The sequence below is a fragment of the Musa acuminata genome, chromosome BXJ3-9 (assembly GCF_036884655.1).
Source record: "Musa acuminata AAA Group cultivar baxijiao chromosome BXJ3-9, Cavendish_Baxijiao_AAA, whole genome shotgun sequence".
Taxonomy (NCBI): domain Eukaryota; kingdom Viridiplantae; phylum Streptophyta; class Magnoliopsida; order Zingiberales; family Musaceae; genus Musa; species Musa acuminata.
Genome location: NC_088357.1, coordinates 47,689,505 through 47,710,528, shown reverse-complemented (window position 1 = coordinate 47,710,528; position 21,024 = coordinate 47,689,505). Strand labels below are relative to the sequence as shown.

At 36.4% G+C, this 21,024-nt stretch overlaps 3 protein-coding genes across 3 annotated transcripts; 1 reads left to right on the top strand and 2 right to left on the bottom strand.

Annotated features, from left to right (window-relative positions):
• The first annotated feature begins 1,002 nt into the window (after positions 1–1,002).
• On the top strand, positions 1,003–9,341 carry LOC103999285 (ACD11 homolog protein). The gene is made up of 4 exons (XM_009421000.3): positions 1,003–1,535; positions 6,118–6,290; positions 7,549–7,694; positions 8,933–9,341. Exons 1-4 carry the CDS (start codon positions 1,314–1,316, stop codon positions 9,037–9,039), a joined length of 648 nt encoding a protein of 215 aa, XP_009419275.1. The 5' UTR covers positions 1,003–1,313; the 3' UTR covers positions 9,040–9,341.
• A 2,272-nt stretch (positions 9,342–11,613) lies between these two features.
• Positions 11,614–15,375, bottom strand: LOC103999284 (UPF0664 stress-induced protein C29B12.11c). The gene is made up of 5 exons (XM_009420999.3): positions 15,180–15,375; positions 13,606–13,717; positions 12,289–12,360; positions 11,976–12,199; positions 11,614–11,884 (listed from the first exon to the last, which is right to left on the bottom strand). Exons 1-5 carry the CDS (start codon positions 15,287–15,289, stop codon positions 11,776–11,778), a joined length of 627 nt encoding a protein of 208 aa, XP_009419274.1. The 5' UTR covers positions 15,290–15,375; the 3' UTR covers positions 11,614–11,775.
• A 1,177-nt stretch (positions 15,376–16,552) lies between these two features.
• LOC103999282 (DNA repair RAD52-like protein 2, chloroplastic) lies at positions 16,553–20,080 on the bottom strand. Its single transcript, XM_009420998.3, has 4 exons — positions 19,648–20,080; positions 18,785–18,822; positions 17,750–17,841; positions 16,553–16,837 (listed from the first exon to the last, which is right to left on the bottom strand). The coding sequence occupies exons 1-4, from the start codon at positions 19,953–19,955 to the stop codon at positions 16,676–16,678; spliced, it is 600 nt and encodes a 199-aa protein (XP_009419273.2). The 5' UTR covers positions 19,956–20,080; the 3' UTR covers positions 16,553–16,675.
• Positions 20,081–21,024: the final 944 nt, after the last annotated feature.

Sequence of the window (21,024 nt, the reverse complement as noted above, 5' to 3'; positions counted from 1 at the left end):
GTCCGATTAATTTCTCAAAATTTGAGCCACAACCTTTGCATCAAGCTCTACCAATATTTTTTGTAATTCTTCTTGCATGGCATAAAAGACCATCTTTTGACAGTAGCTCATTGTAAAGGCTCTTTTTGCCCTTTGAAAAAAATACCACCTGCAAGGACACAATCGCCCAAATGAGAAACCTCAGGCCGGTCTCCTTCCCTCGGTTGCTCTTTGAAGGACAAGATTGGAGCTCTTTTACCAAAGGAATTTTCTAACGATCTTTTCAATTCTATTAAGAATCGGCATCCAAAGTGACCGACAGATTATAATAGACAGGGAAAAGACAACAGAATAAAGTTAATTAAAGTTAATACGGTATATTTTGGATCCAAGACACGTCACAATCGATGTCACACGCCAGGTCAAAGACCGTACTAAGACGTTGCTCGGCACGTCACGTCTTGGGAATCCCGAGACATGCCGCCCCCAAGACACGCCAAGTCAAAATCTGTACCAAGGCACTGTTTGACACGTCCACCATGTCAATCCGCGTACGACCGACTCACATACAGTAATATAAAGACCTATAGCCGGCATCTGGCCAAAGGGAGGAGAGGCTCCTTTTAGAGCTCTGTGGCTTTGAAAGGGCAAAACCGTGCGAACGCTCGATCCCCATTGGATCCCCACCGTCCAAAGCGAACAATTTCTCGTACCCCCAAGGTGCACCAAGACTGACCAAGTGGTCCCTTATCAAAAGTAACTGATAGGAAAGAAGTCTTCCGGTCATTGAGTTTGGATTAAACATCACAATTGAAAGATGAGATGGATAGTCTTTTTTGGGGCAATTAACATACCAAAATACTTCCTTAATTAACAAGTCTACAAACATCATTACTAAGACATGATTTTTTGTGGTATATATATATATATATATATATATATAGCAGTAAAATAGATAAAAAAAATCACAAAAAAAAAAGAAAAAGAAAGAAAGGGGAATCATATTGAGGAGGTAATAAGTGGGACAAAAAATTAATAGGTACGGTGAGAGGAGGAAAAGAGAAGGGAAAAAATAGGGACGGTTTCAGTCAAGCAACGGCTTTTGTGACGACTTCGTAGGAACGGCCGCGGCTTTCTCTTCTCCGTCCCTCTTATTAGAAAAAGAAAGGTGTTCGACGACTTACCCCAGCCCTCCTCCTTCCCCCACCCACCCCCCAAAAGCAAAGAGGAAGAAGAAGAAGAAGTTGGGAGAGTTTGATTCACTCCGAACCCCCTCGCCTCCTCCCTTTTTCTACGGACGCGTTTTGGCAGCTGATGGTGTTTCTCGGCTGATCATGGGGAGGGAATCGCCCTCGGACGATTCGCCCAAGGTGGCCGGATCCGCGACGCCCCTCGCCGCGGTGGCGCAGGCCTTCGAGGAGCTCGCGAGACTGCTCGAGGCCGGCTCCGGGGACCTCCGCCTTGCTCCCTTCTCCGACGCCTGCTCCCTCGTCTCCATCCTCTTCGATTCCCTTGGTCTCGCGTTCAAATTTGCCGAGATGGAGTATGTCGCCAAGGTTGGTGCTCGATCCGCTCCTTTTTCAGCCGTTAATTTCTCCCGTTCTTATGTTTTAGCAACTGGTAATAGCACCGACATCCGTTTATGGAGCTATATTTTTTGTTCTTTGCTCGAATCAGAAGTTTGTTTCCGGTAGCATCCGACGCTATGATTCATAAAAAATGTCGACACGGATTACAACATAGGAATTTGTTTTGTTGCTGTCCTGCATCGGATACAGAAAGATGAGACAAAAAACAATCTTTTGATGCTTGATTTCTAATTTGATATTGCAGGAAATTTTACAATCAAGCGTCAGTTGATACCAAATATTTAATGTCGGCTGTAAGGATGAAAAAGATAAGTTTGTCCAATTCAAGAAATAGAGTTTACTGTGTTGTTTAGATATAATGAAAACCATAGTTTGACAAACTGGTCAAAGACTTATACATACCTTTCGGTGTTGACCGGTTCAAGCTGGTTGTGACATGCTGATTGAGTTATTTGGCATGGTCCCATTTGAAACCAAGATTTTCTAATTTAGATAGTTGTCAGCAGTTGGTTGCACTATTAGATGATAAAAAATAATAACAAAAAACTTTTTTACTTGGGATGGAACTTTTCCCGGAGAAATTTTTCTTTGAGATATTTTAAAAATTATCAATTGTGATTATTCTACAATTTCATTAATAACGATATCAATATTATAACGGAGTAAATTAATGGTATTTTGTTATTCGTCTTTGTCAACCCGTATCTCTTAAGATTAAATTTTGAGATTTTTATTCTCGTTAATTGGTTATTTTTCTAAGAAACCTATATTACCATATTCAAATATCCTTGTACTATTATTGAGATAATAAAATCTATATCCCTTGAATTTTTTTAGATAAATAATAAAATATCAAAAAATAGTTCGTGAATCTAATTTTTTTTCATATGATTTAAAGATCTTTATCTTTGCATGACAATTTTAAATATGTAAATGTTTAAGTTAAGTTTCATACTAGTCTATAACTTAAAAGAGTTGGTGAAATTGACTTACTAGGAATCATATTCAAGATATATATATTTATCTTTAGAACTTCTCCTCATATTAGTTCAAATACATAAGAATCATTTATTATACTTCTAATCATATCTATACAAGTATGATTTCGTTTTCCAGTAATCTTATTTTACTGTGGCACATTTGGTAAAACATACGGAATATCTTATTTAAAAAAAAACTTTAACAAATCAGAATTATGATTTGACTCATCATATCTACCATAAAATTTATTATTCATCTCAAATTTGATAATTTTAATCTTTCTATCTAATTATCTCTTGACTTTATTTATGTACAACTAAAGGTGTCAATAGCTTAAAACTTTGCATGAATTAGATATACATAGTCATATCTCGACAAGTTATCTATAGAGGTGATAAAATATTTGAGTCTCTAATAAAATAGGAAATATGGAATGATCTGCAGATGTAAGCATATATAATTTTAAGGAGTTCAAAAAACTATATTTTATTCTAATATTTGATTATAGGATTGTTACAAACTCAAGATTATATTAATTATGTATAACCCATCATATAGAATTTAAAAGTTAATTTTCATTGAATCATAAATATACTGAGTTTACAATCACCAAGAGAGAAATAATATTTTGATAATTCTAGATAAAAAACGAAATTTATAAAATTATGGGAACATAGCATGCATCGTCAAAATCTATTAAATGAATCATCTCTAAGCATAGGTCAAACTTGTACCTTTCCATTTTGAACCAAACCATATAGTCCTTCATATGACCTTTCTTGTCACAGAAGGAGCAATTTATTATGAAGATTTTTCTTTTATAAGTTTATATTATATTTATAAACTTAAATGATTTATACTTTTTTTTTTATTGTTACTCACTTATTTAGTAGTACCCAAGATATTATAAATTTTTTCTACTTTAATCTTAATTCTTTCTAAAGACATATACTAGTCAGCTCATTTAAGTTTCTCTTATCTTTAATTTTATTATAATGAATTTTAAATGAGTCAGACTAAGAATAAATAAAATTGAATAAATTGTACGAGAAATAACTCAACTACATTGCTATAGCCACCAGTCAAAGACAATGTTGCAACCGCCACAAGAAGCAGCACTATTGTGTGCGCAAATGCCTATGACTAAGGCAAGGCTACTACACACAAGTAGTAGCTGGTATGCATGTGACACTATCGATTGTCACATGTCGCACTCCACATGCTTCCGCTGCATACAACAACACTTGTACACAATCACTGCCTGCGATTGGGTCGACGATCACCAGAGACTGCTACCCTCAATAATGCTGTTATCGACAGCAAGCTGTTGATGGTAATCCGTCGATCAAACACGAGGAACCTTATATAACCCGTAAGCAGGTGACGGGATAAAAGGTATAGGAAAATAGATTGATAACACAGACAAATCATTTAGTATCGTATAATCAAAATCTGATAACACCTTTTCGCAAGTAAAGGTGCTGACAAACATATCAAAATATAAAATAGATCTGACATACTTTTATGATTGAAGGTATTTGATTTTAAAGCATGACTCTAATACCAATTATTAGCATAAGAACTATAATTATGCTATTATGTAAAAAAATTTAATGCTAGAAATTGAAATTAAATAATCATAGATTAAATATTATGATTGCGTAGCTTTGATGCTATTCATAAAAACTTTTATCTGATCTGCAAGTGCACTATCCTTAGTCCAAAAACTATAGAGATATCGATCTACTAGGAGAACTAGACTTACATTCTCCTCTCTTTCTATCCTTCACGGAATCGTTATGAGGATAGATTAGGGACTAAGGAGAAATGAGAGAATATCTGTAATCTCTCAAATAATGTAACATAACATCACACATCATGCATTGAGTCCCTAAAACATCTTGTCTATTTATAGGAGAGAGTAGAGGGTCTAAGATAAGTAATTAGGAGAGTCCCTCCCATCAAGGTATCAAAGTCATCTTATAAAGACTCATACAATAATTGGGCTTCCTTTTTATTGGTCAATAATTGTAATCAGAATTCAATCAAATCTATAATATATATATTACCTAATTAGATAGGGCCGTATAATCTAATAGGTTACAGAAAAAGATGGTAAAAAAAAGAATTTATTAACAAATTATAAATATAACTAAACTAGTGGAAATTTAAAGTTTCTCTTAGCGTAAGTCACGAAACAAAGGAAGCAGGATACTTTTCTAAATGCAGTTGTTGTGGACAAGAGTCCAAAGCCAGCTTAACTAATTGAATCCAGATAAATGTTTTTGACTTTGTACTCCAATATAAAAATTTGTCACCTAATAATGCCCAAGAATTAAGGTTAGAGTATAAGATGCTTTGTCAAGATACGATGGCAAGAGCATGTACCAACACTATAATCTTTGCCATCCAGTGCCACTGCATGGGCATGTGTGGATTGTTTGCCAATGAAATGTCTAGTTTTGTATATGAATATAGTATATAGTAGCTTAAATGGTATTATTTGTTCTTAAAACTATGTATCTATATCTACATGAACTTTGCATTTCAGTCCTTCGGAAAAGAACTCCATATCATAGATATCACACATTATATGCTACCTGTAATAATTCTGCATGGTTTGACTTGTTAATCTTTAGGAAAGAGAATATTCATATTTTAAGGTGCAAAAGAAATAAGTTACAACTCTTGCAAGTTGGATGTGACTGAATGTCAATTATAATAATCCATCTCTTTTAATCTCTAACCATTCTAACCTGCTTTTCTTGCAATTACTGTGGTCACACCCAAGGATCACATAATTATGGGAAGGAATGCATAAATTCCGAATAGCTATTGCATCACATGCCTATCACATACCCACTATTAATAAGTGGGCAAAAGTTCAAAATAGAACTGTTCCTGATGTAGGCCCTAAAGATCATGGACATATCAAGAGAGCATGCAATACTATTATACCACACCAATATTACTCTTGGAAAACATCAATCCAGTTTACAGTTATTCGATTTTATATCTATCTCATGATTCCCTCAGACCATCCATAGGGACATCTTCATTGTTGAACATGACCAGGAAGAATCCATGAGGTATGGAGCTGACATCCAAAGGTTTTGAAAGGATTTTGGATATAGTTTAGTAGGTATCGTATAGCGCATGAATTGATCATCTTATCTATATAATGAGCAGGGCTTAAAACTATTCTTCTCCAAAGGAGTTTTGGAGATACGATAGGGTAATCTCAGTGCCAAAACAGCATTAGTCCCAAAAGCTACATACACTAGGAAGTTGGGTAATTTCCATCTTTATATAATTCAGTATGATCGTGAGTTGGTTTTTCGAAATCATAACAACAGTCTTGTTTGAGTTTTTTTTAAGAATTACCTAATGATCAAGTGGAATTTCTTTTCTTCTGCACTCCATTTTTTGTTTTTTTTTACTTTATGTTTGAGCTAAAAAAGTTTGAAAGCTTATTTTGGTATTATTTATTATCATTCTCTAACAGGATCAAAGGATTTGACCATTCAGTTTTCTGCACTGACTCTTTGATTGTGATGTAAATGTTCAGGTGAATGATCTGATTGAAGCATCAAAGACTCATGATACTTTAAACAAAATCATTGATCATGATCTTGAAAATGATACAGTTCGAAAGCAAGGTAGCCATTCACGCAACCTACGCAGAGTCAGGCTAGGTCTTGACCTCGTCAAAACCTTGTTTGAGCAATTTCCATCATCAGGGTATGTTACCCCCCACTTCAAATAATATCTTTGATGTTTAGTTTCTCAAGCTATTCTGATTATTGGATGTATTACCAATTGCTAAAATTTATAATGCTGGATTGTCTCAGGCATACAAGCAAAATTTAATTAGGACTTGTGTCAGTATAGCTTTCATTGCAGATATGTGCGCAACCATTTATTGTGTCTCTAAAGTGCCTTCTCTTGTTTGAATACCAGATGTGTTTCAGACAACAAAGGAAGTAAAAGACCTCTTTATAACTTTAAAATACATAATATAGTTCATGGTGAAAATTGAAAAAGAATAACAATTTTAAAGTATTTCACTGCTTGATAATGATGCATGTCTCCAGGACAACAATTACAATATCTTCTGGAGCTTTAATTGACACTTTATAAGCAAGTTGCGACTGATTCAAATTTCTACTCATACTAGCCGTTATAATGCTTGTTTTCTTTTCTCTTTTCTTTCTTCTGAAATATCTCAGTGGAGGAGCATTTGGCCAAAACCAAGAAGGGAGCAATTATATTTCTTTCTTTCCTTTTTCTCTTTCTTTCTTTTGAAATTCGTACGAGGAGGATAATTTTGCCAAATCAAGGAGGGATTTTGTTATTGTAATTAAAATTATACAAGGTGATGTCACGATCATAGTACTGATCAGAATTGATGTTCAGCGGATGAGGCAAAGAGTTCTATTTCTGTTTTATTTTATTTTATAACATTCACATAGATGTTGTAGATTGGGCCTACCATTTTGATAAATTGATTCTGGCTTAAATTAGCAGAGAACAATCTAGTTTGAAGCGTAGGTTTCTTCTATTCTCATTAGTAGAATGAAATACCCAATTCAATCTCCAACTTTAAAATGCCAATATTTTGATATGTGTAGTTTCATACAACTTATAACCGGATAATTACAGAGACTATTTTTGCAGTTCCGCTTGCGAAGATTACTTCTTAATGGCTTCTTTTTCGAAGTTCAGAGATAGCCAAATAAAGCATATATCTGCTTCAAGTAAACTTTTATTCCATGAATTAAAATAAATTTAGCACTTCTTGAGTTCATCATTTCTGTCCAGTTTTAGCACGGAAAATTGGCTCATACTTACTATAATTCAGCAATATGCATGGCATGCTAGAGATGTACATTGCACAAATATCATTAAAATTCCTTTGCATTTATAAAATGAGTGAGTTACATTTTGTCTTCTTATTATTTAGGTTAACTCACATCTGTAAATTATACTTGTATTTCAGTGGGTGCTCATTAAAAGAAGCTGCTTCAAATGCTTATGGTCAAGTATGTGCACCGTTTCATACCTGGGCAATCAGAAAGGCAGTCGGTGCTGGGATGTATGCTCTACCAACTAGGGAACAGCTAATAGTGAGATTAAACGAAACTGGTTAGTGTCCTTCCACTCATATGTATCTATCTATTACAAAATGAGTTCTTGTTAGGAAATATTTACGTTCATGAATATAGGGTGCTTTTTTGTGCTGCTTAACAGTTCTTTCTGAAAATGGAATCAATATTTTTTTTCCATGGGTTTGTATTGTGTATAATTGCCTTAATTTTATATTCCAGATAAAGAAAAAATTAACTATGAGACAAGACTTAATCCTCTAACTATTTAGGCTATTAGTAAATGTACCTGATTTCTTTTTCTTGTGTGTAATATGCTCCCTCATTTATTGTGTCTACTATGTAAATTTCTTGTTCTTGGTCATTGTAACTTTGTTGTCTGGAGGCCACAAGTACTAGTGTGGGGCTCAAGTCAACCTTAGTGGGGATTGGTTTGGCTTGACAGGAAGGGTAAAACCTTCTATTTGTATTATATATCACTGTATTATATAATAATCAATGGTATTATATATCACTGTTTACGATCTGCATCATATCAACACCAAAAGATGTAGAAGTTTTGTGATGATAAAAATTGAACTTAGTTATTTGTCTCTTAAGGGCTGTTAAGGGAAGTCTCTTCTGAAATGCTTTGCTGCTGCTGCTACTTGCTCTTCCTATAGGACATCTCACTGGTCTGACAAGAGGCACAGAAGCATGAAGCCATGTGCTTCTGAGGCTGTAATGTCTAATTACTGTATTCTTCATATATGATACATGTGGTTTCATCAATAGTAGCTTAAAGCTATCCAGGCATCAGGGATCCAAGGCCTTGATCTGAGTTTGTGTAGATCCTGCCATCAAAACAACTAAAGTTTCTCTATATGCTTCCATAGGCTTCTTAAACAACAACAATAACAACAACAAAATCGAAGTTCCACTTATTTGGGATCAGCTATATGGATCTTTTGTTGTCATTGAGATATGTAAAATTTCTTATGTTTAATTAGGTTCAGAGTATTTAAGTCTTTATTTATATTTTTCATAAAGTCTTCTTAGATCTTCCTCTATCTCTTCTCGTACCACTAACATTAATCAATTCATCTACTACCATATCCGGAGGTCTTCTTAAGGCAGTCTAACACCAGGTAACGATTGTGCTGATGACCTGAGCCGACTTCACATTGGAATTTGGATTTTCTTCAAGCTCGATATGCTGTGTTTATCGATATATGTCGTTATTCAAGTTATGATTTGTACAAGCTACTGAGGTTAGAGGATTTCTACTATTTTCTGCAGATCAGTCTGTACATAAGGAAATGCAAAGATTCATCAACGCGTGCAATCCGATCATACAATACATTGACAATCTTTTCCTGTCAAAGAAAATTAGCCTAGACTGGTGATGCAGCACTTAACTCTACCATTCTTTCAAGGAGCTCGGCTTTTTGGAATTCAGAAAATATTTTTCTTCAATGTCTTCATGATTCTTAGTTCAAATTTTATTAATAATACTGTAGTGAAGGACGGCGATGTTGCTGCTACTATTTGTTCAAATTCATTGTTATAAAACAATGTTGTATCAATATCTTATGGAAAGGATGATGAAAACAAAGGGCTCTGTAAAACTGGTGTTTTGTTTGTTTGATTTTTTTTTCTATGTATTTTTTCTTTTTAAGTCTGGAAATAGTGTATTCATGGAAACAAATTTTGGTATATCCCTTTAAATATTACTACAGCTAGTTGTAGTTAACATTTGCTTGTTTTAGTTAAAATATATATTAAACATTTAAAATATCTCTAATTTTCTTATAATTGTGATGAGCTTTTAATGGATATTAATATCGTTAAGTGTTCCAACTTTCAACTAATAATCAAAAGATTATCATACAGAGATTTAACAGTTATCGACAAAAACATGGAAAAAAAATTGTTACCATCAAATTTAGAAGAATAACATAAATCCAACTTATCAAATCATCTATGAGGTAAAACCCTTCAATTTTTTTCTCTCTCTTTGAAAATTTACATTTAAAATCCTTGAAGAGTAAATTATGGTTCAAAATTTGGAATCTACATGCAGATTTTTTTTCGCATGATAAGCATGACTAGAAGCGTAGTTATTGAACTCGAACAGATCACTTGTCAGACCATTGGATCAACTAACATAATAATAATTTAATAATTTTTTTTATTTTTCCTCCCTATCTCCTCCTCCTTTCTTACGTCTATTTTCTCTCATGCCTCTCTTTACTAGGGCTAATTAAATATTATAATACCCCCTTTTAGTTATACCTCATTGACATCCTGGTCCTTAGACTTAAATATTTTATATTGAATCAATATAGTTGTAAAAGTGAAATATATAGTTCATTTACCTTATCATTACTGATTTTACCAATGGAAGCATGAAAATAATTAGCAAAAAGATAATTTCAACGTTCCAATTGATGGTGGCAGACGATGGTGACACCACTAAAGGCTGCAGGTGGCTATTGTGGATAAGAAGAAGCGATGATGAGAAGTAAGGGTTACTTTGCATCTATGTAGACATCGATGAAGATGTAGAGTGGTGAAAGACTCGCTCGGCAACTACATTGATAACCATCGCTTTGCATTTGTTCTTTTCTAACAAATATTATATCTTTATAAGTAAAGATAAAATTATTTATTATCAAAAATAAAAAGTCAACCCTAACACCCCTCGCAATATGAGTTCAACGATGGGAACATATTATATTAATCTCCAATAAATATAAGGTTGGACTAATTATATATTACCCTTTATAATTAGACCTTTTTAGTATCTCGATCATTATATTTAAAAATTTTACATTGGAATCTCTATAATTATAAAAGTGAAATATTTAACACAATTTACTCTAACGCTATCAATTTTACTAACGGAAGATACATCACATGCACAAATGACACAAAAACAATAGGCAAAATGATAATTTCAATATCTCAATTATGTTTTCAATGGTGGCGGACAATGACATTGTTGGGGGTCACAAGTGGTTGTTGTGGATGAGAAGGGAGAGCAACGTCAAGAAATAAGGCAAAAGGAGAAGAAAAAGAGGACATCATAGGTGTCGATGCTTTGCTCTACGTCAGTGCCACTTTGACAACTGTGTCGATATCGACGCAAATACATAGCGACAAAAGAGCCATTTGGCATCTACATTAGCACCAATGCGCAAATGCAGATGCTAAGCGACGTTGCTCTGCATCTACGTCAGCACTGATAATAATACAAGGAAGGGTGATACTTATACTTCTTCCCCCCTTCCTCGATCCCTCATCCTTCTTCCCCCTTTCATCGCTTGGCATGTACAAGGGAGAAAGAAGGATGAGAGATTGAGAAAGGAGGGAATAAGAATGAGCGATGCACTCCCCACATCATCGCAAGTGCAAAGCTGCTCTCCCTCCTTATCGTCCTCCTTCCCCTATAAGAAGTCACAAAAGTCTACAGCATTCATTTCGACCACTGCATCGTTCTCACCGATCACAACCACAATAGCCACCCATGATCTCCAACGATGTCATCATCCACCACTACATAAAACGTAACTAGAACATTAAAATTATCTTTTTATCCATCATTTTTAAATTTAAAAATAATATTAAAATAAAATAAAATTAAATATTTTATATTTATAATTATGATAAATAAAACTAAATATTACACATTCTTAGTAATAAAAATTTTAAGATATATTTTTGAAGTCTAATATATAGCCATACTCGATTTAAGATGTTGGGTGACACGAGCATGTCATATGGAGTAAAGCCAGCCATAGTGAATAGAAGTCGCACGGGAACATATTTTGTAAATCCACGCAATGTATAACAGAGCAAATGACATTCCACCGTGGCTTGCTCTAACCTCAGACTAATAATGGCAGTGATAGAATCTGTCTCCAAAGTCGCAGAGACTAATTTCCACCTTGAACGATCTACCAGAATCCACAAATCCATGCAAGCAAAATATCAGCTTCACATACAATTTTACTACTAACATATTACCAAATGTTTTCAACACCCATTTTCACATCTGTCATATGAAAAGATACACATGTAAGAGCTTAATAACATCAGAATCTGTATTCATTATTGCATGAGATGGCTTGATTTCACACTCAGTACGAGTTCTCAGCAGACTGAGGATGGTAGGTTCTTCGCCTCAGTTGAGATTCAGGTGTCGGCTGCTGCAAGAAGATTTTAGTTGGGTCGTTCGGATCCACATACCTGCACATTGGAAAAGTTGATGAGAGAAGTCCGGACAATGTGTAAGCATCTACATTGGAACTAATGTATGCAATTCTGATCATCCACTCACGCATGTCTCATCATTTCATCCACTGGAGTCTGAGCAGCTTGCAGTGGGTCCATGCGGGGCGCAGCTTCATGAGCAGGGTAAGCCGCTGCATGCTGGTTATATTGCCTCACAGTTGCAATTAGATTTAAGAACAGAGGGACAAAAGTTCCACATCCACCTTCCTTGAACAAGATCTTGAATGAATGTGTTGAGTAAAGAGCCCTGTGCTCACCCTCTGGAACTACCTGTTGTGGAAACAACAGGATGAAATCGCGTAGTTGTGTAATGTAAGATGGTGAGATAAATGATCAAGAGTACTTCTCTCTACACGTACAGGCTCCACAAATCCAGATATGTTATTACAATGAAATATTGGCTGGTTAAACTTCTCTCCTCGCACAAAAAGCTGCAAACAAAAGACAGCTGAGCATTAACTACGGGTAAAAGTTAAATATGCAATAGCCCAAAACTAAAAAACGACAAATGCTTCACTTTTTTTTTTTCATTATTTCATTCACTTCTTGTGCACTTACTGTGAAACTTCCTAAAGGATTTTGCAGCAACATTGGATGGTCATGCTACCATATGTGAAGAAAGGATTTAGATCATAAAAGGACATCTGAAAATTAGCATGTGATTATTTTTTAGGAAATCTGCAATATTGATGTGTTGATCACATAGTTCAAAGCTTGTGCATTATCTAGCTTATTAGTTTCACGTAGATGCGAACTAGTTAACAGCATATCATGTTCAATTGGTGACTGTTTGATGGCTTTTGTGGAAGAAAACGTTATGACATTCCAGTGTAATGATCATACAAATTTTGAGCCATATTTCTAATTAAGTGAGTGCAAAACAATTTTTTTGGTTCAGCTGCACAAATATAAGAGCCATCCATCTATTCCTAATTTGGCCACACAAAGAAAAAGAAGTAAATTAGTGTTTTTATTTTAACACAAAAACATCACATGTATACCTTTAATTACTTCAAAGTCTTTCTACAATTCAAAAACCTACCAAGTAACACAAAATCACAAGGTTGCTTGGAGCATTGATTGAACCAAAGTATCTTCTTGTCACAAAAAAGAATACTTCATGCAAACAGAATGCCATCTTTCTTTTGTAATTCTTGTTTGACAGGGAACCAGAACAGAAAGCCCTACATCAGGTGGTATACAACTTGCCATGTGAATGAGTCTCCTTCTGACTGAATCTGGTTAAAGTTGGATCAGTTTGTATTGGTCTCCAGTGGAATATGAGATGAATTGATCGGGAATTAGAATATCCTGATTGGGAGACATTATAATTTATGCATCTCATGACAACATTGATCGGGATGAAAATTAAATGGATCAGTCAAAATACAAATAGGCATTTGCATTCTAGCCCAAGCTAATTTGAAACATGAGTCTTAAAAGAATGGCCCAGGAACCCACAAATGTGAGATAATGCTGGCCCAGTGATCCTATCCAGACATGACTCCCCAGCAGCAGTAATCAACTTAACAATAACAATTTCACATCTAAGTTCCTAGTTGATAATGCACCAAAGAATATGAGAAGTGAAATATACTATCACAACATGTATTATTCAAATTGCTATGTATTAAGAAAAAACAAGCAACATGTATGTCAAGTCGGAAAGCACATACCAGAGGCAAATCAAAAGCAACAAAGCTCCCTACAGGCTTCTTTGCAACAAAGACCATCCTTATGTTTGACAAGTAAATAGTTCCCTTTGCCTTGACATGACCACCATTTGCTCTGAGTGTAACAGAATGTGAATGTCAAAAATCGCATTTAATCACAATCCACTGGCAACTAACAAAAATGGAAACCATGATGCATGTACTAATAAATACCTGCAATTGGTTTTATAAAAACCAGATACATGTACCGATACACCACAATGTCATCAAATTTCTAAATCATATATGTAGATACAGCATCACTTGTTACAAACATTAATTTCCTGACAGAATGTGTCAGTTGCAATTTTTAAAAGACGCACATGACATTACTTGCTACACCCTTCACAAATTAAATATTTTGATTTAAATTGCACAAGAAAAATTTTCACATGAATTTTTGGCTATAATAACAAAGGCACCTAACTGGAAAGAGCAAGTGCAAAGAAAACACTGCAATCAGAACTTGGAAAACTAGAAATAGTAAACATGAACTGGCAAACATTTGAAAGCCTTCTATGATACTGCAGGAATTTGCAGAAATTTGAAATAATAGTGCACTCCCTACATATCACCAACCAGATATTTTCCTAGTGAATTGCCTTGTATTCTGTGGCGCTCACAAAGGATTCTACAGCTAGGTGATGGCTTATGTAGATCACATATAGGTATAATAGACACTACAAACTTACTTTTAACATTATCATCTCATCACTGTGAAAGACATCCAAAAACAATATCATCTTAGGTCAACAATGATCATACATAATAGAACAGATTACACACAGACCTGTCAACTTAAGGTCAAAATTATCACAACCACAGAAATTACAAATGCCTATGATGATCTATTGAAACATATGAATGCACAATTCAAAAATTACAGGATCGGCAGGTTACCACTCATAGTTGCAGAAAATTCCTTTTTTTTTTTCCATCTGAAATGTGTTTGTCATAGATCCAATAACAGAAACCAAAAGGTCGAGTAAAATTGACAGTGATGGTGTGCAATTATATAGATGCCTTAATCTAGAAAAAATTTTAAGGTAGGCATCCTAATTACGAGCATCCATGCAAATACCTAACTTGAACCGGATTAACTTAAATGGAGCTCAATTTATACCCACCCTTCGCATATTTTCTTGTGTACCCCGTAAAGGACTCAAAATTGGCAAATCCTATTCCAAGATTTCATTATGTGCGCCAAAATTCCAACAATTCCCCCACGGCCTAACGAATTTTCGAACAGGGTTCTCCAGATCAACACACGATGCGATGAATGCCTTGTGTATCCTTACAAATTTCTCAAAATCCACATCGAATAACATCTAATCAGTCATAATTCGCATCACAAGAACATGTAGAACATGGAATGGCTTTCAGACATGTAATCGAAGTTCTAAGGATTTTTTTTTCCCCTCATCGGCCACAAGATCGAAAGGAAAAGATAAAAGAAATTATAAGGAAAAGGTTAAAACAAACAAACAAATCAAGAACGAGGACGGGGGGGGGGGGGGATTGCGAGGATTGGAACGGACCCGGCGATCTTGTCGATCTCGAACTCGACGCCATCCCTGGCGAGCACGAACATCTCGCCAACGAAGGGGACGGGCATCCCATTGGCGAAGAGCTGTGGGTTCAAAGCCATCTCTCTTCCGTTCCCTGACGCTCTACCCGCTGGGATCCCTTTGCCGACTCGGGAAGCTCTTGATATAGAAATAGGGGGTATTGGGTGGATGATTCCAGACGAGTACCGAGTTGCGTACAACGCGTCACCGTCAAAATGCTTGGTCGACCGGGTGATGTGGATCCGTTTTGGAACCCCACGCATCCGCTCCGATAGGCATGACAGCGTGGAACTCTTGCATGGCATCAACCGTAGAAACACATTAAGATTAGCGCTTTTTTTTTCTTATTTTTTTAAAGAGAAAATTAGAGCGAAAATATGGACAATTGTTCTATCGTAGCGAACCCAAAAGTCAAGTGCATTGAGCCGAGGTGGCGGTCGCTGCATCACCGTCGAAATGCTTTGTCGACCGGGTGATGTGGGTCGGGCCCAACTCACCAGTTTCGGAACTCTTCCATGGCATCAACCGTAGAAATATGCATCAAAATTGGTGAAAAGTTGGCCGAAGCTTTTCTTTTTTTTTTTTTTTTCAAAACAGGAATTAAACCTTACTAATTAGAGCAAATATACACACAATCTTTAATATTCGAGCACACAAAAAAGTTAAGCACATTAAACTAACCCCGTCCAAAAATAAGAGGATTCGGTGGCACGAGCAAAAATAGATCGTGTATGTTTGATTTATATTTTTTATATTTTTTTACTTGAGTCTGTAAAATGGGTTAAAATTTTAAAATGTATCAATTACAAATGGATCAATGAATTAAGTTCTATTCTCACGTTGTCTGTGAGTGATAGAATAATTTTATTGTCCATGTACGAAAAGACGAGAAACCTTCGTTCTATTTTATATAAACTAGATTTTCCCATCATGGTCGATCGAAATCTCAATTATATGAACTCGTGACGAGTTTCAACATTGTAAAAGGGTAAGATACAAAAATAAATTTAGTTTTTTATTTTAATAAATTTTATTAGTTTATAGATAATAAGTTGTCACATGACAACATCTACTCAAGACTAAGAAAAAAAATAAATATAAAAAAGAGTGAAAGAAATAAAGTTAACGATTCATCTCTACAAATATGAAAGCCTATCAATTAATAATATCATAAAAAAGATTATTCTTCAAATCAAGTTAAGAATATTATATTATTTGAAAGAAGAAACATATCATATATTTGATTTGATATGATCATAATTTTCTTCATTTCTATAATTTTTTTTAAATATAATACTTGAGCCTATAAATAAAATAAAATATTATAATACAACGATAAGAAATGGATCGATGAATTAAGTTCTATTCCCAGCTCAACCAAAATAAATATTGTTCTTGTTGTAATTCATCGCATATGAGCGACTACAAGATTGCTTGATGCTGCAGTAACAGAAAATTTGCTCCCTCTACAGTGACTTATTCTCTGTTGCCTCATCCTCGTGATACAGATACAAGCCAAAACCAAATCGCGCGCAGGCTTTGCAGAAGGCCAACTCTTCAGCTGCTGCAACTGGGTCTTTAAACTGGCCATCGCTCATAGACACTGTTCCAGTGGACTCACGGTGAGCCTGCAAGCATGCAGCACTAATCAGAAACAAAACGAAGGAATCAAATCCTCACTTGTCTCAATAAGCAGGTTGGTTGGTTTCCCACATAGATAAACATGCAGATTTTTATGATAATGTTGAATGTCCATAAGTGGGGAAAGCCTCTATTGACGCAGAACTCTATTCCCTCTCCCTAGAATCAAGGAAAAGTCTTTAATTTCTTCCACATTGGCATGAGGGTTACAAGTAAGTACATTGGTGTACTTATTGGCGAACATCGATTATTTGTGTCTACATGATAGTGGGTATAAGAAAATTTGCAAGGCATATTTGAGAAACTATTGGGTGCATGTACTGCAGGGGTGTTTAAAATGCAGAGGTCAAATGTGCTTGACAAAGTAGCGATCTTAGAGAAAATTAAGTGAATGCCGGGGGCAGAAATCAAGTTCCTATTGATGGGGAAATCACTAGTTGTCTAACTTGGCATTTGAACCATCAAGAACCACCTTCAGTTCAAAATTAAGCCTGGTTGCTATTTGGACAGTGCTTAAGATTCACTGAATGATCAACCAGAATCATGCCTGTTGTGAGAGACTTGCTTAAGATTGGCCATCAAACCAAGTGCTGTGTGGGTCTAATTGAGCTCATAAACAACATTTGTCAGATTCAACTATTAAATAGGATGTGGCCTTGGTACAGATGAAACGGCGCAAGAAGTCATAATCCCATGCAGCAAAAAAAAAAAAAGTCATGAACAACAGATCGCTTCAGGTTTATTGGGTTGTGTTGGAGCAGACACCTCCAGAGCTTATTCTATGTGACTGATTAACATGCTTATATTATTTTCTTAAAAAACATCCCACTCACAAAGACCAAAGAGATAAATGAAATGAAAGCGTGGAAAAAATATAAAAAATGAACTGAGGGAAATACCACTCCATCTGATCCTCTTATGGTGACACGATACACCACTGTCACGTTTCCATTGTCCGAGAATACAACATCACGTACTTCTCCACACCAACCTAGAAACAGGAAAGAGATAAGAAATTAAAAGTCTAAACCAGTGATCCCTGATCAAAGGATTTATGGAGCACTACCATAAACCATTTTAGTGGAAAAGATGGGCCAATTTAAGATCCAAGATGTTCTATAATTGTGCAAATGACACAAATTATCCATGTTCCATCATCAACTTTCAGATAAGAATAAAAAAACAGTTTAAATATATTTTTTGGGGCAAACATAATAATAACTTTAAAAGATAAATACCACATGCAGTCAGATATCTCTCGCAAGCTATCAGAGACAAAGTTATTTGTCAATGACAAACCAATAACTGAAGAAAACAAGCTACACTGTGTAATAGACTTTTCTGGCTGGTTGGTCAAGCATTGATCAAGCATTAGTTCTTGAAAATTAAGTTCAACCTGGTGCGGCTTTGCTATGATATATTTCCTAGGAATAATGCAAAACTTGCCTGAAACCAGCAAAACAATCCAACCCAATTCAAAAGATATATATGTCGGTTTTTGGTCAAGAGTTATTAACTTGCTATAGATTCATTGAGTTCGGTCCAGTCCTATATATCTTTAGTACACATTTCGACCTAACCCAACCAATTTCCAACCCCAGTAGACTGACCAACTTGGAGGCCTAACCTTTCTACCGTATCACTTTAGTTGATGGAATCCATTAGAAAAAGTAAAAATGCATACAACTCTTGAGTTTGAAAAATCAAATCTGCAAAAATGGAAAGTGTAATAACACAATGCAGAATAAGTGCACCATCATACTGAAAATGAGCAATGTATTCCTATAGTTGCATTAGTTGAGATGAAAACTAAAGCAATGTGAAACCCATGCAAATAAAATAGGGTACATAGGAATTGCTCCAATTTACATGATGAAAGGAAAAAGTGCTCTACTGATAGCTAATTAATATTCACAAAGGAAGAATTTTTTTACCTGGGGCAAAAAAGCTCAGCATTCTGTTGGTGTGATACCTATATAAAAGTAAAACAACTACCAAATTAGCCCAGCAAAGGAACAACGCTTATGTAGCAGTTAAGCCAAGAAAGTAGCCACAGACTGCACAAAGGATCAGTAGCAGCATGTTCTCCATCTATAAACATCTATGATTAGGATCCCGCATGATTAAAAACTAATCATCAAGTGTCCTCAATAACGAGGATAAAAATTATGGAAAAAACATGTCTCTACTGAAGGTCCAATGTGCACAAAACCAAGTCAGTGCATGGAGTATATTGGGTGCAAGGTACCAAGAAATTTAGGATACTCCATGGTCAATTAAATCTTTTCAATTAAAATTACAGTTCACTATCATTCAAGAACTTCCACGACAATAAAATGAAGTCATTCCTCTCCAACTATTTGATAGGTAAACCGATACTCCTTTAACATGTAAAAATGAATCCAAAAACAATAAGCTTCAATTGAACTTGTCGACTCCAATAGAGATTAATGATACTGTTACCAACAAAGAATGAGATTATCCTAATCAGACGAAGTCCATCGTCAATGACCACATACATTGCATCCCAAAAGTAATATGATCAAAATATTCCAGATCAACCTTCCACAGATGCTCTGCTAATATAATAACAAGAAACCTAACACCCAATTCAATAAGGAAAAAGGAAGATATTTCGACTGTGGATCAACAAATCTCTGTTTCATGATCCTTAGGGTTGAACCAAATTGCGACGCTATGTGGCGTCACAGATGATTTCTATGTCCATCACAACGTAAGATGCGCACAACGAGCAGCAATATCGAGGTAAAATGGGAAAGGAGAAGAACAGAGATACCAAGGGATGGAGTTGTCGGCGGCATCGATGATCTGGTCCGGTACCCTTTTATTCAGATCTCGGAGGATCTCATTGAGGGGGCGAGTGAGGGACGAGGCCGTGTCGAGCGGCACCACGTAGTTAGAGTTGGTCATTCCAGCACCGCCACGGCCACCGTTTCCCGACCCCACGCCCTTCTCCAGCGCCGCGGCCACCACACTACGCCGAGCCATCCTAGCCACGCAGAGGGGCCGCACCACCTGTCCAGCTGCAGCGAAGTTGGGGAGGACCGATCGGGACAACAAGGCACCGGCGCCGGCGGTCTCCATGCCACAACACCCCACCACTGCACGGAATCAAGAGGCGTCCTACGGCAGGGGAGGAGATGCAGATGGAGGAGGAGGAGCGCAACACGTTTTGTACTGGCCAACCTACCAACCCAACCGCCCACCTACCATCAAAATCTCACCAACCACCGCCATTAGACCGCTTGCTCGAAAAGGCTGTACCCACTGTTTTTCAAATTTACAACTTTATTCTTCCGTGTTATATATATATATATATATATATATATATATATCCCATCAAATCTCACCGATATAGTTATGGAAGTCTTCCTTCCATCACAATCTCCCCCGTCATGACCGCTCGAAGGTTGTTGTCAATTCCTCGATCTCGACCATTTTTTAATGGTAATTTAAGTATAGGCTTTACAACTCAACGAATTTTCTTCTCCTGATATTGATTTATCTTTTCATTGACTCTTAAGGTCGGAGTTGTCTCCGAAAAATTATTTCTACGATTTGCTCCTTCGAATCTCAATAATCCTCCATGTCATAGTCATAATCACGATGGAAGTGGTAGTACTTAGTGTTACAATAAGTAACTTTTTAGTCGTGACCTCGGGGTCGACACGGCTGGTTCAGGGCTCCAAATGGCTTGGTTCAGACGTGGCTCCCCCTTGGGATCCTGAGACAGCGGATGCAGTGAGCCTGGCTGGGAAACTCCGCCCCGCCGAGTGGGCTCAACCGCGGTCGCGTACCTGCACACAGGTCGGGTCGGTAGCTCGGCCCGACCCCTCCGATGATCAAGTCAGTGATGTTGAGTGGAGTGTTGAGTGAGAGAGCCCCTCTCCCCTGTCCGTTAGGAATCAGGGGGTATTTATAAGCGGGTTTGATGTTACCTGATGTGCCATACTGCCGGAGCAGGGTCATACCTCTGATGGCGTCTGTCGCTGTCGTGGGCGTTGCATGAAGGGCCGAACTGCCGCAGGGTATGGGGGGGGTGTTAATCAACGCCTCCCCCTGTCTTGGCCGATCATGAGGGTTCCGTCGAGGGGGTCGTTTGGGTACGTTCGGTATGGGCGCGTGTCGTGTCGTTGTTAATGCTCGTTCTGGG

What these genes read in the sequence shown, in the direction of transcription:
- LOC103999285 (XM_009421000.3), top strand. Translation starts at nt 1,314, where the DNA reads ATGGGGAGGGAATCGCCCTCGGACGATTCGCCCAAGGTGGCCGGATCC. An exon ending in GAGCAATTTCCATCATCAGG is followed by an intron (nt 6,291 to 7,548) that starts GTATGTTACCCC and finishes CTTGTATTTCAG; the next exon opens with TGGGTGCTCATTAAAAGAAG. An exon ending in AGTGAGATTAAACGAAACTG is followed by an intron (nt 7,695 to 8,932) that starts GTTAGTGTCCTT and finishes TATTTTCTGCAG; the next exon opens with ATCAGTCTGTACATAAGGAA.
- LOC103999284 (XM_009420999.3), bottom strand. Translation starts at nt 15,289, where the DNA reads ATGGCTTTGAACCCACAGCTCTTCGCCAATGGGATGCCCGTCCCCTTC. An exon ending in GAGATCGACAAGATCGCCGG is followed by an intron (nt 13,718 to 15,179) that starts GTCCGTTCCAAT and finishes TGTTACACTCAG; the next exon opens with AGCAAATGGTGGTCATGTCA. An exon ending in TATCTGGATTTGTGGAGCCT is followed by an intron (nt 12,200 to 12,288) that starts GTACGTGTAGAG and finishes TTTCCACAACAG; the next exon opens with GTAGTTCCAGAGGGTGAGCA.
- LOC103999282 (XM_009420998.3), bottom strand. Translation starts at nt 19,955, where the DNA reads ATGGAGACCGCCGGCGCCGGTGCCTTGTTGTCCCGATCGGTCCTCCCC. An exon ending in GCCGACAACTCCATCCCTTG is followed by an intron (nt 18,823 to 19,647) that starts GTATCTCTGTTC and finishes ACTTTTATATAG; the next exon opens with GTATCACACCAACAGAATGC. An exon ending in GCTGAGCTTTTTTGCCCCAG is followed by an intron (nt 17,842 to 18,784) that starts GTAAAAAAATTC and finishes TCCTGTTTCTAG; the next exon opens with GTTGGTGTGGAGAAGTACGT.